This window comes from Scophthalmus maximus, chromosome 5 (assembly GCF_022379125.1).
Source record: "Scophthalmus maximus strain ysfricsl-2021 chromosome 5, ASM2237912v1, whole genome shotgun sequence".
NCBI classification, from domain to species: domain Eukaryota; kingdom Metazoa; phylum Chordata; class Actinopteri; order Pleuronectiformes; family Scophthalmidae; genus Scophthalmus; species Scophthalmus maximus.
This window is the reverse complement of record NC_061519.1, coordinates 2930532-2949623: the sequence shown is the minus strand read 5'-3', so window position 1 is coordinate 2949623 and position 19092 is coordinate 2930532. Positions and strand designations below refer to the sequence as shown.

Below are 19092 nucleotides of genomic sequence, written 5' to 3'. Positions count from 1 at the left end.
ATTGCTAATGTTTTCCCGTCCGTCACATTTCGTTGTACTGTGGAACCTTGTGTTAATCTGCATATGATTAATAAAACTGAGAGAAAGAGACTATGGATCGACCGATACAGATTTTTTAGGGCCGATGCCGATGACCGATACGGACTGCCGATCTTCTTGAGCCGATATTTGGAGCCGATATACTTTTGCTCCCTCAATTTAATAGTTAAATAGAATTAAATTCAGCAGGTTGTCTCGTCTGATCTGAGGTCTTAGTCAAAGTGGGGTTATGGCCAAGGCCGTGGCTCGCCTCCCTGGGTCGAGGGAGACGAGGCTCACGTCGCTCCGGGGCATCTCGGGAGTTCCCACCGCACCGGGACTCGTCCGCCCGCGAACGGGATCCCCTGCGCAAAGGCGAAGCAGAGAGGGGAAAGGCGGGGAAGAGAAGGAGGGTACGGGGGGGAGAAGAGCCAGCCGACGAGCAGAGAGAGCGCGAGGATGTGGAGGATGCGTAAAACAACAACCACGAGCCTCGGTCCCGTCCGTCGGCGGCGGCCCCCCCAAGATTAAAAAGTCAATTTCCACCAGGCAAAGGGTTTGGAGAAATAGGAGAAAGACACAAACCCACCGGGCACTCCGTCCACCGTGACCCACGACTAAGCCGGCCGGAGCCAGCGAGAAGTCGGAGGAGGAGCGGGGTGGGAGACATTGAATCCCCCTCCCGCTCTCCGGAGGAGAAGGGAGAGTTGGGTACCCGGCGGGCTTGCAGTGCGGGAGCCTAGGGCAGAGGCACCGCGATGGCGCTGGGTAGATGATTACGGAGAGAGCGGGGCCGGGCCCGATAGGCGACCGGATCTGCCCTCCCAAAAAAACCTATCGGCGAACGTAGCAGCCGCGCATCGGCCGATGCCGATACACGTAAAAAACGCAAACATCGGCCGATATTATCGGCCGGCCGATAAATCGGTCGAACACTAAAAGAGACCAGGTATTTGTCTCCGCTCATGGGTTTGACATGTTGGAAATGAACTATTTTGTGCAAGTGTTCATCAATGGGACAGGACAAAAGTGTTTATACACTTTCTAAATGGCTACAGTCACAGGCGGGACAAGAAATCTTTCACGGAGATGTGGTGATTCGTGAAAAGGGGGACATCACTTCATTGAAGCGATTGAAGCCTTGCTTGTTGCAATTGCCTCATTCTGAAATTGTCAAATGTGGCCATTCCTACTGATTACAACATCTGAGAGGTATGTTTTACGTTGATTGAAGCGTTGCGACCATTTTACAAAACCCCCATGTAATATCCTAACAGGTCTGATCAGGCTGCAGTGTAAGAAGGATTATCGCACCGGGACGCCCCAGTTATAGTGTAAGGATATATGATGTAAAATGAGATCTCACAAAGCTGCACTCTTCTCAAATGAAAATTGCCTGCTATATTTCACTTTTTAGTCCCCGCTTTCAATCCACAGCCACAGACTTGTCTCCCGGAGTCTTTTATCCTTTGAGTATAAAATCATACATTAGTATTCAAATGGTTGCCACAAATCTCCCCCTCACACACAAGGAATGATCGAATGATCCACAAGAATATACTCTAAAATCACCCACTCAGCATCTCACGTATCGGCCCTGCCACCTGGTAGATGTCGGAGAGCGAGAGGGAGACAGTGAGACGGAGAGAGAGAGAGAGACAGCCCTTGTCGTCAGATAAAAAAAAAGCAAGGAATGGACAGTGCTGAATGGATTTTCAACACTACATTATGAAGACATATCTCCTCTTTTCCATTCACGCCCCACATGCACTGACACACTGCTCTCTCCGCACACTATCCTCCCCGTGGCGTTATCTTCCCTCACTCTTTATTACTCTCACACAAAGCGTTCGGCACAGAGCCTTGCAGATGTTCTCTCTCCCACTGGCCGGCCCCTGCCCACATTCTCCCATTTATTCAAACTGTGGCCTTATTATGATACCGGCTGTAATTGAATTGAGGAGCAGTTTTAACTGGGTATATTTGTGTAATCAAATAACCGTAATTAAAACCCAAACTCCTTATTTGGCAAACTCAACTCAGAGTTTTTACTCTGCAAACATCCTCCTTGGTGTTATCAGATTCTTTGTGTGTGTGTGTGTATCTTTGCCTTACTGTGCAATAGTAATCTTCTTATTCTGGTATGTACCTGCAGAGAGAACTGAGTGCCACCTGCTGATGTTTAGTCATGGTGAGACAGGATAGTTAAGGACAAGATACAAAACGGTGCAGACATTTGCCTACGACGCCTATTTGCAGGATTGAGTGTCCCTACAAATGAAAATGATGAAAAAGTATTAAGCATAGAAATCCATAACACTTAAGCTAGAAATCTGGTCACCAACACGGCCTCTGTGGATAGAAAAAGATTAACAAATGGTGTATCTTCTTTCCAGACTCAACAAAAAAAAGAAGACATTTTGATGAAATTGCACTTAATCAACATCTCGTTGTTGAGCTCATTGTGCTGCAGAGGCATTGTTAATTTGCTTGATGAAAGTGTAGTGTGGTTGCTCAGTGTTGCTGACTCAGCCTGGACAGGCACTGGCCACTAATGAGGTCGACAGGAGAGGTTGTGTTTGTTGATTTGGATCTCGTTTCTCTTCAAGGTTACAGCAGTTTGAATTTGGATGGAAAAGGAGGACATGTGCTGCAGGGCCAATTGTTTCCACATCCGTAGCCGTTGGCGAGTGGGAGACTCAGAAGAAGTGACCGTTCCCTGTGTTCGTCAGTTTAAAAAAAAAAACTTTGGTTATGCGCCCTGCTTTGCTCTTATGATTCCATTACAGAGGCAGTCTTTACTCTGTGGCATTGACTAATGGATAGCCTTTGCTGCTCTGCAAAGTGTAGGCTGCTGCATGATGTGCTTCAGCAGGCCCGGAAATGAGAAAGGTAAAGAACTCGCAAGGGAGGCCTGGTTGAAATCAGACATAATGATGAGTCCCGGCTACAGCCCCGCGGCCTGGATCTGAGAGCATTCGAATGCTCGTTTGAATGGAGCACAAATTCCTGCTGTGTGTTCGTGTTACTTGATACCAGTAGAGGGATGCTATCCGACAAGCAGTGTCTTCTGATCCATCTCTGCACCAGGGCACCTGCTGAAGGCTGTGAATTCTCATCCCTTCTACCGGTCTGAGTGGAGCTCAGCCTGCCGGTATGATATGAGGGCTTGGAAATAGAAGCGATATTTATTCTTGTCTGCTAGGAAATTGTAATCATGTGAAAGCGTCTCAGTCATGCTATATTTTAAATGACCCCCTGTGCGCTGCCTAACATGGGAAAGAGACTGCCTGACAGCAGCGGATGCCCCATCTCTTCCATTTTGTTTGTACAACATTGCCCCCTAAAGTTATTTTCTGGTGCAACTCCCCGGGCCCCCCCGGGAGGTGGGTCCATGTCAGAGGACAATGCTGCATCGCAATATAATGCAGTAATTTTCTACTACCTGCCCCAAGCAAATCGACCAAAGATGCACCTCACCTGTTTTGCCCCGTCACATTCAATTTGAGACAAACGCTGGGGATCCTTGGCTGTTTCAAAACCACAGGGGAGGTTATGCAGAACCAAGACCAAGAGGGACCTGAACCATGCCAGTTACACAAAAGAAAAGTCTGCTGTCTTTTACTGCAGGCTGGAGAGAAGGCCAAGAAATATAGCTGCAACAGTTAATCAATGAATCGATTAGTAATCGACTACTAAATTAATCGCCAACTATTTTGATAATTGTTTATTATCGGCTCAAGTAGTTTTTATGGGAAAAAAAGGTTATGTTCTTAAATGTGAATATTTTCTGGTTTCTTTGCTCCTCTGTGACAGTAAACTAAATGTCTTTGGCGTGTGGACGAAACAAAACACCATCTTGGTGGTTTAGGAAACACTTACACAATTGGCATTTAAGGACATTTTATGGATTAAACAACCAATTGACTAATCGAAGGAAACAATCGACAGATTAATCGATTATGAAAATAATCGTTAGTTGCAGCCCTACAGAGGAACAGTGACTTTGGAAGAACGAAGCAATGTAAAATCACTCCCCTAAAGGCTGCCATGGTACTTAGTGAATAAAATGGGCTTCGAGAATTAAATACATCCAGCCCTGAGCTGATTGTTAATATAAATAGCTGGTCGTGTATGGGGGATGTACTGTACCTTTTAGTGAAGGTGGGCGAACGTGAGGATTTTTTCCTTTTTATTATTGAACAAAGATCATATACAAAATATTTGGCATTAAGATCTTAATATTAACCCTTACAAAACATTCAAGGCACATAAGGGTACATTAAACAAAAGTTTCAAAAAATAACGAAATAAATAATATTCTGAATAAATAATGATAATATAACATAATAATAATAGCATAAATAATAATGAAATGTAGTTTACCTGAGCGCATAAGAGGTCATAGAGGTCCGTCTTCAAATATTTTCAAAGAGTCATAAGCTCTGAGGAGCGATTTGGCCTGTTCCCTTTTCATGAGCCTTAAGGAACTCAGGTAATTTTCAACAAGGTTCCTTCTAAAAACAGAGAAAAGTGGTTTCACTTTCATCCATTTGGATTTGTGGATAAAGAACTTTGCTTATAGAATCACGAACGCGAGGAAAGTGTTTCGTGAGGCTGGTGCGCCCCCTGGCGGCAGGAAGTCGGCCGTCATATGCCGAGTTTCCGTCTCCGGCGGACATATTGCTTACGGGAGCAATTTCTGGGAAGCTAGAAGAGGGAAAGGGACTTACGATTGATTGATACGTTTGACGACTCGACACACTCAACGCACGTGGGACACAATGGGTAAGCCGTCCGACCACTCGACGGTACAGGTATACGCCGCGGTGCTGGGGACGATTGAGCTGTGTCGTCCGGAGGAATGATTATGAAATCCTCCCCCTGTCACTGTTGTTTAGCTAGGTACGCTAACCCGCTAGCGAACCCGCTAGCTAGCTAGCTAGCTAGGTTGTTGCTACGTAGTAGCGCAACACGAGTCGCTACACGCCAGTTCGCTTGCCGTGCCGACTGCCACCACACAGGGTAGTCGTAGCGTGTTGTCACGTGTGTATCAGATATCGTTCAAAGTGTGTTACTTTTATTTTTCACGGGTGGAAACCCACCAGTGCTATCTGTTAGCCAACTTAAGAGGAACTCGGCTAATGGCTAACCACGTTAGCAGGGCGCCGTACCACCATCTATTCTTGGTTAGATGTGCGGGAGGAACCCGTGTGCAGCGCAGATTTAAAGTTATTGTCACGCATGTCAAGATTCTCTTTTTTTTGTTGTTAAGTTGTTCTAATCGGCAACAACCACAACGTCACGTCTCGACCCACGTCTGGCTTTACAACACAGACCGTTGACAGCGGTGACGTTCGCAAGCTGGTGCGACTGCTACGTAGTGATTTCGAACGTTGCGCAGCTGTTTGTCTCTCGGAAAAGACTCGGAAAAACATTTTAACTCGCCACCTGTAACATGGCGTGATTTAATAATTTACTTGTATCGGACACTTGTTGCGTGCGCGCCCGCGGCTAGTGCTGCGGTTAGCTTAGATGCGTTAGCGCCGTCGTTTAGCCTCGTCGGCCAAAACCCGTAGAAGTACAACACGGCGTTTACAGAATACCGTCAAAGTCATTATGTTTCCCAGTGTGGATATTATGAAAGTGAAGTCGACATAACTGATCAGGTACGTTCCACAGGAAAGGTCAAATGAAACACTTTGGACCGCTTGGACCACCCCATGTGCGGTAACAGATACATCTGACAGCTCTATAACCAGCATGTGACACCAGGGGTGCGTGTGTTTTCCAGACTATTCCCCAACACACGATTTGGGCTTGCGACCCCCCCCCCCCCCCCCCCCGCCAACATCCGTCAGTAACGGTAACACCACACTTAGTCTCACAACTAAAGATACGGATGGAAGTATTCAATCTGTCAAAAACCTTCCTGCTTAATTCAGTGTTGCCCCTACCATTGAATTGGGAGCCCCGCCCACCCCCAACGGGAGCCCCCGCCCACCCTGAAGTGTCAAATTGATTTTAGTAAAAACATTTCAATTTTTTGTTGTATTTTACAAATAATGTCAAGCAGAAGTCATTTCAGGTCACTTTCCTTATACACCTTATTCCTCATTCCTGTATGAAAGATTGTGGATGAAACTTAACGTTATTTGTGAACCCTAACCAGCCCTAACACCCCCCAAAACCAGTAAACCTAGGGGAAACACTGTAATTGTTAAATGTAAATGTTACAAGCCAAAACTTCTGGTCATTGTGACCTTTTTCGTTGTAACAGCAGTTGTCCTGCAGCCTCCTCTACTTCTGGAAACGTTCTCATTGGGTCGAAAGCACTCATGGTGCAGCTGTGCGGCAGACTAAAGCAAACCAAAACAAAATCACACACAAGAACTTCTACAACGTTGCCATGCGCATAGTTTCAGATTTTTTTGCACAGGCACCGCTTTTGAGATCTCTGCCACCACTCCGCACTGTAGTGGCCAACCTCAGCCACTGAAACTCAATTGTGGCGAGTAAGGTTGTAGAAGGGTAGAACCCCCCCCCCCCGACTTGAGTCAGCAGACTTGTAAACACCTGCCTATAGGTGGGGTCTCCTCTGAAGTTCCAGTGTTGACATGTGCTTTGTGCAGGGCGATTTCTTTGCCACCTCAGCCCTTACAGCAAACAGTCAACGCACACACACACACACACACACAGCCGCTAATCTTGCTAACACTTTGCAGAAATAGGAGCATCCAGCTGCAACCTGTGCTCGTGTGCCACCCACGCCCTGTGGCTTTACCATCTGGACACATTACACTCATGCATAAGCTTTTCATAAGGCCGGTTGTGCCTTATCCCCCCTCAAGCCATAACATGGCCTCAATTTGCGCCACTTGTTCCGACGTTTAACCTTGGAAACCCGAACACTGTTGCGATCGGGGGGCTCTTGGCACCGTTCTGTGCTGGTGGCAGTTTTTTTTTAAAATGCTGTTCCCACCTCTCTCTCCCCCCTTGTAGCCCCCCGGGTGACTCAGGGATCTGCCCAGTGCCCTGTTCCTGTGGCATGACTGCACAAATGCTGAGAATGGGCAGTTTGTTCTGTGTGGGCATCGGTTTATGCTAACACAGCGATTTAACTCTACTGAATAAATACGTTTGTTCTCCCTGCCAGCTGACCAGTTGATGAATAGCTTAGCTGTGTGTTCTCCATTGCGTGTATTTTTAGGCTGTGTTGTCTAGTTTCTGTGAGCTTGTTTATACAAGGCCGTTTATATATAAACCTGTGTACATGCTTTTTCATCATCATGACCTATTATTAGAGATGTCAGAGGAAACTAATGGCAAACTCACCAACTCTATAGCACACATGGAGTTCATGTTAACTTCAAGAAGGAAGGAAATTTGTGTACAACCTTGTTTACCACTTGTGTCTTAATCATGATGTTTTTTTTACCCATGTCTGTGCCCATCAGAGCCATCAGGTAGTCCGGCCAAGGATAACTACAGGATGAACCGCTACAAGAACAAAGCACTGAACCCAGAAGAGATGCGGCGCAGGAGAGAGGAGGAGGGCATCCAACTCCGAAAACAGAAACGAGAACAACAGGTACAATACAAAACTTCTGTGTCCCACCCATTAGGTCCTTTGTCTCCTTGTTTAATAAGTCACTATGCAGTGTATGTACATGAAAGTAGTCTGACTCGACTCGTGTGCTCTGGCAGCTTTTCAAGAGGAGGAACGTGGACGTTCTCAATGAAGAGGAGGCCATGTTTGAGAGTCCACTGGTGGACTCCTACCTCAGCTCCCCAGTAACAGTGAGTATATATTGTCCTAATACCAGACTCTCACGATGTAGACAAAGAAAAGCCCACGCAGGACCCATCAGAGGTTTATATTACTTTGCATTTCAGTTTGCAGTGAATGGAGCAAGTGTTTAATTGTGCCTGTGTGCGTGCGTGCGTGCGTGCGTGTGTGTGTGTGTTGTAGGAAGGAGTAATTACCAGAGACATGGTTGAGATGCTTTTCTCAGAGGACCCGGAGCTTCAGCTTGCCACAACACAGAAGTTCAGAAAACTACTTTCCAAAGGTACACGAGCTACTGCGCACTTACAGTAGCTCTATATCAATGTGGTAACTAGAGCCCGACCAATACTGGATTTTTGGGGCGAAGGCCGATACTGATTTTTAGGGAGTAAAACATTCTGAAAATGATCCCTTATCAGATTTTATTCATAAATGTGTTAGAGATGTTATGGCAATGGATATGATGGTGTTTAGTTTTCAGCATGTGTTTCACAAACTAGTATACAACAACTCTGTGAACACATTGCTCGACTACACCGATGCGCACTCTGCTCTATGAGCTGCAGACAGTGCTACATTATTGTAAATGATAGTGTTGCAGCATGTTCTGCTGAACAAACTTTAGGATCTAAATTATTCAAAGCATCTTGTTTCTTATTCTGTGGGGGGGGAAAGTTTTCATATTTACGCATACTGGACGACTTATATGTCAATAAGATCGTCTGACCGATAAATCAGTCGGGCAGAACCATGAGGCGACATAGACCGAACCAAAGTGCTCACATCCAGTTTGATTTGATTTGATTTTTTCATCTCAGAGCCCAACCCGCCAATTGATGAAGTTATAAACACGACTGGAGTAGTGGAGAGGTTTGTGGAGTTCCTAAAGGAGAGCATCAACTGCACACTACAGGTCAGTTCATACGAACCGCATAGACGTGAAGTAAGTGGAGTTTGTGTCTCACTGATAAATCAAGAAGTTGAACCTGCTCCACAAGGTGCTGACCTCATGGAACGTTATCAGATGCATTCCATTAGGTTATGCTCGGCATACTATTGTTAGATTTTGCTGATGCAGGCCACTATTAGCTTAAGCTGATGCTAAGCAAGTCAAAGCAATGCATTTGCTCTGCATTAAACAGGCTCCTGATTGACTGGCATTTTTGCAACACTGCACAAAACCATTGTAAACTCTTAACCTGAAAGAAATTATTGACATGTCCATGATGAGGATCCCAAAGTTTCTTTTCATTTAATAAAACACGTTCAGGACTTTCTCAATTACATTTTGTGCCATTGCAGTTTGAAGCGGCTTGGGCTCTAACCAACATCGCATCAGGCACATCCTTACAGACAAAGACGGTGATTGAGGCGGGAGCAGTGCCAATCTTCATAGAACTACTCAACTCCGACTTTGAGGATGTCCAAGAGCAGGTAACACACAGTGTTACTGGCATAATATGTTAAATTGTGTCTGTTTTGTCTTGCCTCGCTCAATACTTTGTGTATCCAATGTCTAACGGTTGTGTATTTTTTTCAGGCTGTGTGGGCCTTAGGTAATATTGCAGGGGACAGTGCAGTTTGCAGGGACTATGTGCTGAACTGCAACATCCTTCCGCCACTATTAATGTGAGTTCAGACTTTTCTCAACTTTTTTGGAGACATTACGTATTTGAGTTTTCTACCTATAACTCATTTCTGATATGACCTCATGTAATAAGCTTTGCTTTACTCTTGTCATGTCAGGCTTCTGACAAAATCCACTAGATTGACTATGACGAGAAACGCGGTCTGGGCTCTGTCTAATCTCTGCAGAGGAAAAAATCCTCCACCTGCATTTGAAAAGGTACCACTTTGCATCCTGACGCAAACCTTAAGGTTTGATAGTTAACACGTTAAACCATACAAAGATATAAATCTCTTTCTAAAACATGGTTTTCAACTCTCAGTTCAGTTGAGTCACTCTGGCAATATTTGCACTGGAGATGAATGACGCTGGTGCAGGAAAAGTATTGTGACAACATGATATTGAACTTGATGATAAAATGATCCACACATCTACACTCTCTTGACTCTAAGGTGCTCTCTAAAGAAGCTTTCTAAGACCTGAGCATTGTATAAAAACAATCTTCTAAAACCTGAGAAGTTTCTAAAAAACATGACTAAAACCTTTATTTCACCCTCTCAAGCAAAATTTGGATTTCAGTTCAAGTTTCATTGTTTGAGTTTTTAAAAAGCATTGACTGACCCCAACAGGGTCAGTCTTTGGCTTTAAGACTGAAACATGCTTTACTTGCCAAATTCCTATTCCCATAATGCATTTCGGCTTCCCGGTGTGAATTTCAGCAAATCGCGATGCATTTCTTCGGCCTCTTGCCTTTTAAAACGATAACGTAAAATAAAAGAGGCGTACGTACATGTCATCTTGCTCTAAAGCAACGAGCACACAGGTGTCATACACGCTCTTAACGACAAAGGCCCAGTTTCTGAAAAAGCATGTACATGCCGACATTTTGCTGGGATTTTTCTTGTCTCAATGTCGGGGCCCGGTTACAGAAGTGCATGAAACTTGCGTTGAAACTTTCCAGTTTCCATAACTAACAATAATGATGGCATATATGAGTATAAGACTGGAATAATGGTCTGAAACAGTATTTCTTGAAGAAAACAGATGTTGCCAAACCAAACTGCTTTTCCCCTCGACTGCCAATCTGCTGAAAAAAACCTAGACTTGTTTTCTTCTAAGCGATTCGTAGGTGTTGTGGAATTCATCTAATAATAAGTCACATGTCTGTTCTGTTTAGGTGTCACCCTGTCTGCCAGTGCTGTCCAGGCTTTTATTTAGCAGTGACCCAGACTTGCTGGCAGATGCCTGCTGGGCCCTGTCCTACCTCTCCGATGGCCCCAACGACAAGATCCAGGCTGTCATTGACTCTGGCGTCTGCAGGCGCCTTGTCGAACTACTCATGTAAGTCCAGCCATGCTCTCCATTATTTTTGTCGCCATGAACATGGCCTGTGAATAATAATAATCCTCCATTTCTGCAGGCACACTGATTATAAGGTGGCCTCCCCTGCCTTGAGAGCTGTAGGTAACATTGTCACTGGAGATGATATCCAAACGCAGGTGAGAGTATATTCAGCTTCAGCGTCTTTCATGCTTGTCTGCTACAGACTGTTGCGGAGTACTGGCCACATCTTATCAAGACCAATAGAAAAGGGTATTTTCTTAGAACCAAAGTTATAACTCTGTGTTGCTGTGTTTAGGTGGTGTTGAACTGCTCAGCCCTGCCCTGTCTGCTGCACCTTCTCAGCAGTGCTAAAGAGTCTATTCGCAAAGAAGCCTGCTGGACAATCTCGAACATAACGGCAGGAAACAGAGCGCAGATACAGGTGACGTCTACGCACAGAGCGGAGAACTGAAATGTTGGGTTAGGATTTCCTGGTGACACTGACTCAGTACAATCTTGTATAAAATATTTAAAAAAAAACAACAACTATATTTTGTACAGACTGATGGGTCTGTTTTTCCATCTATCTGAGCCCCTAAGGATCCTCCTCTGTGAAGCTTGATTCGATTTTGAAAAATATGCTTTATGATACTTGCCCCTCACTTCATATCTTGTTTTGCCCGACAGACAGTAATTGATGCCAACATCTTCCCAGTGCTGATCGACATTCTCCAGAAAGCAGAGTTCAGAACCAGGAAAGAGGCAGCCTGGGCCATTACCAACGCCACATCTGGAGGGACACCAGAGCAGATCAGGTCAGACTTAAGAGTAAATCAACTACAGTGCACGTTGGACAAGAGGTTTATTATGGTTTTTTTTCCTTTACCTAATGTATCATGTTAATGCCAGATCTGTTGGATCAACTTAACATCCTAGTAAGTTGAAGGTGTTTCATGGTCCAGCTTCAACTCCATATCCTCTGTTAGTTGGAAGAGACTCTAAAGAACTTCCTGTATTTGATCTGTGTTTTAATAATATCAGCACTTATCTTTTACCCACAGTGATGGACTGGAAAAAGGTTTTGGCTGTTTGGAAATTCTGAGAATTACCACCTTTGTGCTTGTCTAGGGTTTAGCCAAATCACAAAAAAAAACAGGGTTGTCTTTTTTCACAGTTTGTGGGCTGTTAGGCTCCACAGATACACACATGTATGTGCACAAACACTGAAAATGTGATTTTTGCATAATATGTCACCTTTAAATATAAACGTAATGGAATTTGAGATAAAAATATAGATGAAACAATGAATGAACCATGAAGAATTATTAGCAACAATTCGTTAAATTAAAGACAAATTATCATTTGGTCATCATTTGGAAACATGAAGAAGACTGTTTTGTGAATCAAGTCCTGCCCTTGACCTTGAACATCTCAAAAACCTGAAAATGCGTTGTTCTCTTACAGCCTTTATACGCATTTCTTATTAACGTGTGTGTTTGGGATACACAGGTATCTGGTGAACCTCGGCTGCATTAAGCCACTGTGTGATCTGCTGACGGTGATGGACTCCAAGATTGTTCAGGTTGCTCTCAACGGGCTGGAGAACATCCTGAGGCTTGGCGAGCAGGAGGCCAAGCAGGAGAACAGCGGCTCGGGAGTCAACCCTTACTGCAGCCTCATCGAAGAAGCCTATGGTACTGTCAATGAAACACATCCAAACACATGAACACACGGAAATTCACATGATATAGCTCATAAACAACATTATTGGAACATAATGAAATCAGCAATCCATTCTCATGTGGAATCCCATTGAGAATCAGTGTTTAATATGGCTCCAAATTTGGATTTAGATTTATTTGTAGCCTTGTGATGAAACGGTTGTAGTTAAATGATGTAGTCACATGATTATTATTTTTCTTCATGAGTCGTGTAATCACCAAAAACTAAGGACAAATCTGGTTTTCATCAGGGTATCAAGATGAATGTTTTCATGGTGTTTTTTTAATTTTTAAATTTATTTAATAACCATTATTGTGCACAATAACCATAGTTTGCAGGCAGTGGGCAGACCGGGACAACTCCTGATGGAAGCTTTGCCCTGTGTGATGAATCTGATTAAGCAGAACAGAGAGACAACACTTCTGGAAAGCCTCTGACCTTTAACTAATACTTTATTAACTCACTGACATTATACAGTTATATAACCTACATTTTCTATCTGGTTTGACAATATACTGTACATGCAGCTGTCATCTTGTGAAATCACCTAAATGGTTGAATGAAAATGTATTATTTATAATTGAAGATATATTCTTTTCATGTTAGATCCTCACAATCTATTGTATTTAGTCTGGATCTGGATCATTTGCATCCCAGATTAACATATTGGCCAAATGTATAAGATGTTTGCTACCCATTATAGCAGCAATAGGGTTAGCCAAGAAAATTAGCAGTCTGAGGCTGCCAATTCACCACAATACGGTTCATTGTCTGGGTTTAGCTCGAGAAGCTAAAACATCTGCTAATGTAGTGATATTTCTGTCGTAAACATTTAGAGGAAAATTCTGGATTGTTACTTCCATACAGTAGCGTACAATGTTATGCGTGCGTACGGAGATACGCATGACTATCTCAACCAGTGTGTGCATAATGTGTAGTGTAGTCTGACCTTGTCTTACATCAGCTGTTGAACATGAGATATTTTGGTTGAAGTGGAAATCGTTTAAGGTTACACCATGATTCCACAGATGCAAACCAAAACAAGATTATTTTTGTCTTATTTATGTCTTGAGATGAGTAAACATCTTTTATCCCTTTTTTCATTTTATACCCAGATATATGACAGCAGTGACTGGTTTAAACTGATGTTGTTTTGTTGATAACTTTGCAAACGTCCTTTTGATTTAACATCATGTGACCTCCCCAGGTCTGGACAAGATCGAGTTCCTTCAGAGCCACGACAACCAGGAGATCTACCAGAAGGCCTTTGACCTAATCGAGCACTACTTCGGGGTGGAGGACGAGGACAGCAGTCTAGCCCCTCAGGTGGACCAGGCCAACCAGCAGTTCCTTTTCCCCCAGCAGGAGGCTCCCATGGAGGGCTTTCAGCTATAATTCAGCCCCCCCCCCCCCCCCCCCCCCCCCCCCAATCTCTAAACCACATAATTTATCCCCTCCACACCTCTCATAGATTGAGTTGTACCTCCGAGCCCCCTCCGTTGATCTGCCGCTACCCACCCCCACCTCTACTGTCACCACACACACCCCTGCCCTCTTTGGAGGAAAACTAATATTGTCTCCCTAAAAATGTCCCATTCTCCTCCAGCAGTGGACTGACTTCTCGCAGGGCAGACTTGCGTGCTTCCCAGCCAGTAGGGGAGCATACAACACAAACTCCATCACACTTAGATGAGGAAGCAATCAGCTTGTAGCCCAAAGTGTGAGTCTGCGATGGCTTAAAACGCACACACAGACATCTTCCTGCCATTTGATAGCCCTTAGATTCTGTAACTGGAAGTAACAATGGCTTTTTGGTTCATATCTTAAACCCCCCCCCCCCCCCCCCCCCACATTCCTATTTTCAGGACTACCCATGCATCCTCTGGCAAAGTCTGCAGACTGCAGGTGCATGAGGTGAAATATGCCCAGCTATTGATGTCAGTGTAACTTAGTGCAATTCAAAAAAGTGTTTGTAACATTATCCCTTTTTCAGTTTTATGATTAGCCCCTCCCCCCAACCCTTACTTATCTGCTCCTTATTAGTGCTTGTGTTTTATTTTTTTCTTTTCTTTCTATGGAAAGCACATGGTTTGCTACCAAGAGGCTATGTGATCATTAGGCTTAGGGCTTGTCTCTGCATATCTGCTCATAGGAAAAAGAATCCTATCTGTATGGGGAGGGGGTGCAAAATTAAGGGCTTTCTACTGTAGTCTAATGTCCAAGCTTAAGGTGTAAGAGGGTTTTGTTTTAGGGTTTTTCTTCCCCTCCTCAATCAACTTTACTTTTTTTCTTTTTTCTTTGGGACAAATTTTAGGGGGTTGAGGTAGGAAGAAGTGTAAACAATTTAGAAAACAGAACTAGCTAACCTCGGGAGGGGCTCTGAAGGAGTTATTGGAAATAGAATTGGGTTATTTCTCAAGATGATGTGTTAAATAAAAAAAAAATCCAGGTTTCGAGGGTGGTATAGTTAGAGATCCAATGTTCGTTGTGTGACGTGTTATTGATAACATTTGAATTATGAAGTGATTTAACTATTAATTGAGGCGTAGCTGGGGCGTTTGGGGGGAGGCAGCAGCAGCAGCAAACTAAATGTATTTTTATCGAAAAACACGAATTCAAAGGATCGCAGATGTTTCAAGTAGAGTGACAGACATGTCACAGAAATCTCGAGAGACAATGTTTTATAGTTCTGACTCTCTGGCGCCGTTGAAGACCAATGTATATAGTTTGCTGGGCGTCAGCTCGGCTCTGTGCCCCCCCCCCCCCCAGTCATATGTGGTAGGGTTTTTGCATGGTGTTATATTACCCCACCTACAGTCACTGAGTATCCCCGGCCAAACACAGACAGTTGGCACAGTGAGATGAAGCGCAGTGTGGAAAAAAAGCACTGTTGCACACGCTCCTTGTTAACAGCATTTAAAGCTAAAAACGCAGTAAACTGGGCCATAACTGATCGGTTTTGGTGACATTTACCGTGATGGTGTAGTGACGATGGTGGTGTCTTGTATAGCGCTAGAGTCGATATATAACCTATGGCATTCTATATCACCATAGCTTTGAGGAATGGGAATGACAACTGATAAGATAAAGATTTTGCATGGGTCCCTTGTGATGTGTGTAAAGTGTCAATGTAAATAGCCTGTCCTCTGCCCGGCTAGGGAAGTCTGTGCCGCTTCTTTCTCCCGCCATGGGTCGAACAACAACCAGAGTTTGGCTGGGGATATGTCTAAGATAAGTGACGAGCCTAACTGCAAAAAAAAAAAAAAAAAAAAAAAAATTCAAGTATAAATCTATATTTGAATTTTGATGTATTTGCATTCTATATATATATACATATATATTTGCACACACTTCAAGTACACTTGCATACAACACCAGCAGACACTGTACACACACCTCACACAGATGAGTGGCTAGCAGCAAGTAAAATAGTTTCCATAGTCGTAAATGAAAAAAAAAGTAGTAGTTCTTTTCATTTGATTTTGAAGTTCAAGTTTTCTCCAAAGTGTGAATTATGCCAGTTTGGCTTTTTTGTTTAGTTTCAGAGTACCTCGTATATATTTTTTTCCCTTCTTTATAGAAAATATTTTAATTTTAATTTAGATTGGGTTTTTTTTCAGTCCTAATAGAGACGATTTTTTTTCCTGTTGCTCTTATGGAAACTCTTTAGTTGTTTCTAGCCACATGACTTAATGATGGTTTAAATATAATCCTGTGAACTCTGACCCCGAAGATCACCGCTGCCTCTCGACAGAGGCTGATCTCCGGGGGTCTGGTTCAGGCTTTGTGGATGGAGTAGAACTGTGGTTGTGTGATGTTTGACTGACAGGCACTGTGCGAGGAAGAGGTTGATTGACTCTTTGACTATGTCCCCCATCGGTGTCTGGGAGCCTCTGTTCTGTGGATCACAGGAGCATCTTTCAGATTTATCTTTCTCAACCAAAATATAAATGCTTAGTGTACAATCGTGAACACATCTTTTTGTCAAAAAAAAGAGCATCTTTTGTTTGGATGTGAGTGCAGGCTTCTCTTTTGCAATTGGTTTGTTTCACTATTGCATTTTTTTACATTTGCCTTAAAATCCCTTTGTCAGTGGAGAAGATCATAGTGTCATAGTGCTGCTATTAGACACAGTGGTTAAAAGCCTTCATTGACAGAAACTGCGTTCAGACGATGCACTGAACTCCAGACATTGTCGTGAACTTTTCCGGAAGGTTTCCATTTGAGAATGTAAATGTTGCTCCGGACATTCTCTGGATCTTTTCCTGCCAGCTGCCCCAAGTCAAACGTCTGGAGAAGTGAGCCCATGTGAGAACACAGCAGGAGAATCTGTTGAGGATTCACAGCAAGCGATTGTTCAAGACTGTAAAAAACATCACGCCCTGTCATCTGGGAGATTTTCCTGCCGCTGTGAACGCGTCCGACACGGGACGATCTCCCGCTGCTTTCATCACATGTGAAACGGCAAACTTCGGAGAGTGTCCGCGGAATCGCGTGTGGACATTGTCCGGAGTTCGCGTCTGAAAACAGCTGGAGGGAACATATGTTTGAGAATAGAAATGTTGTCCACAGAACACGTGTGCTCCCGGTAGACATAAGAGGTCAAATCTTGGTATAATTGAGCATCATGAACATATCTCTGCATGACAGACGTGTGGAGCTGCATTCATAACTGAAGTCTTGGATTTCATGGACAATTCTGTGCTTTTCTTACAAATAAGGCCAGAATTGCAATGTTAAAAAAAAAAAATCAGTGCATCAACCAGGAAAGAATATTATATATTATATTTCTGAAAAATGAAAATGCACTCCTATTCACAAAAGTGCCAACCTGACCAACAGACTGGAGGTTCTTATGTATCTGTCTTTTTGGTTTTTTTTTTCTTTCTTCTTTATATCTTTTTATTTACTTGAATGTGCACACGTTTTGTGCAAAACATTGCTGCTCTATTTTTTTTTCCTTATCTTTAAAGTTACATTATTAGCCATTGCTTCTTTGGAAAAGTGGCATTCTTTACTGTGGGCACCTCCAATAAGGAATTAAGGAAGTGTAATTGTCATTCGGGGGAGGGCTAGGACTTGATTAACTGCATAGAACTGGTCTTTCCAGCGACTTGTCCGTTTGTGATGGTCCCCACTCTGATGCTCTTCTTATGGGTTTCACTGTGCAAAGCTGAGCTGCAAATTGACTTTTTGAATCGATTAATTGATTTTCCAGCGGTGAAAACATTAGAGTTTCCTATTTTGCTTCTTTTCTTTCCCTCTGTGTGCAAAAAGAAACTGCACAGACAGAAATATTTGTAGTACTTAACTGTGGCAGACGATGCAAATTGTGGGGACTATCATGGCAGACAATTGCGGGTACCGACCTTATTGTTGATCTTAGTTTACCGAACTTTTGTCACCCCCGGAGGCCGGTTTCAATTATTTACTTGATGTTTTGTTTTCAATAGTTAATGCGATTGGCTTGTGTTGAAGCAAGTCTGTCCGGCTGATAGGTTGCTTCAGGCCATTTGCAAACTTCCTTCTTGTCATGAGAAGCTGCATTGAGCTCAGTCCCACTTTTCTTTTTGCGCTCAAGTTCAAGTACTGTGTAGGGAGCTCGAAAGAATCTGCAAAAACAAATCCAGGAGACTGCAATAATTACTGTCCCGAGAATCAGGCACCCCAGAGGCAAAGATCCACCTACCAACCGCCCACACAGGTGACACTCCTTCCACTGGGCGGAGCTAAAAGAGGCGACTTACTTGACATTTTTTTCTAAGATAAAAAAAAATAAAATGGGATTCAGAAATTGTGCAGTGATTTACATTAAAAAGTATTATAAGTTAAACTATATGTATGTTCTGATACATTGACAGGGATACCGATGCAATTCTAATCACTTCTGAGAAGTGGAGGGAAAAAAAAGTCTCATTAGAACATTTCACAGGAGAAGAAAAAAAAAAGAGGAAGTGATGACAAGCCTTTTCTGCTTTTCTTGATCTTTTTCTCGATCAGGATATTCTGGGCTATATTTTTTTGAATAGTTGTGTTTCAAGTAAAGGTTTTGTCCTAGTCAGGCTTGTATGATCAGGAACCTTGTTATCTATGGGGGGAATTGAACAGACATCAATAAATATCCAAAACCTGACTTGTCTTCCGTCCTCGAAGATGTTCATGTCTATTATCAAAATCGAAAAGCCATGCTTGGCTTGTTCAAGTAATGTTGACGCTACAAATGTTTACAATGCTGCATGTTTGTAAAAAAAGAAAAAAAAAAACTTTTCATATGCCATCACTGACCGGTCCTGGTGTATCCTCGGCTCTGGTCCTCTCATTTCTTTTACATGTATTTATTTTTCCTCTTCTCTTGATTTATGATTTTTCGTTTTGCTCAAAATGACCCATCTTAAACTGTGACTTGACTTGACTTTACCGACGGAATGAATGAGTGACAAGAAACTAATACACGTCAGCTGAACATGACACACAAACATGAACATGAAAAGAAAAAAAGAATACATGCAGGAAATGGCAACAATATTAAATGTAAAGAAAATATATTGAATTAAAAGTTGTTCAGTGGAAATACTGTTCAAAACAAATAAAGTTATGTTTCAACCCTTTAATA

The 19092-nt window shown here is 43.1% G+C and overlaps 1 protein-coding gene across 1 annotated transcript; it reads left to right on the top strand.

Annotated features, from left to right (window-relative positions):
- The first annotated feature begins 4676 nt into the window (after nucleotides 1-4676).
- On the top strand, nucleotides 4677-19090 carry kpna6 (karyopherin alpha 6 (importin alpha 7)). The gene is made up of 14 exons (XM_035633953.2): nucleotides 4677-4806; nucleotides 7476-7609; nucleotides 7726-7818; nucleotides 7991-8090; nucleotides 8626-8720; nucleotides 9110-9241; nucleotides 9348-9436; nucleotides 9554-9653; nucleotides 10612-10775; nucleotides 10855-10933; nucleotides 11074-11199; nucleotides 11445-11572; nucleotides 12267-12451; nucleotides 13687-19090. Exons 1-14 carry the CDS (start codon nucleotides 4803-4805, stop codon nucleotides 13872-13874), a joined length of 1617 nt encoding a protein of 538 aa, XP_035489846.1. The 5' UTR covers nucleotides 4677-4802; the 3' UTR covers nucleotides 13875-19090.
- Nucleotides 19091-19092: the final 2 nt, after the last annotated feature.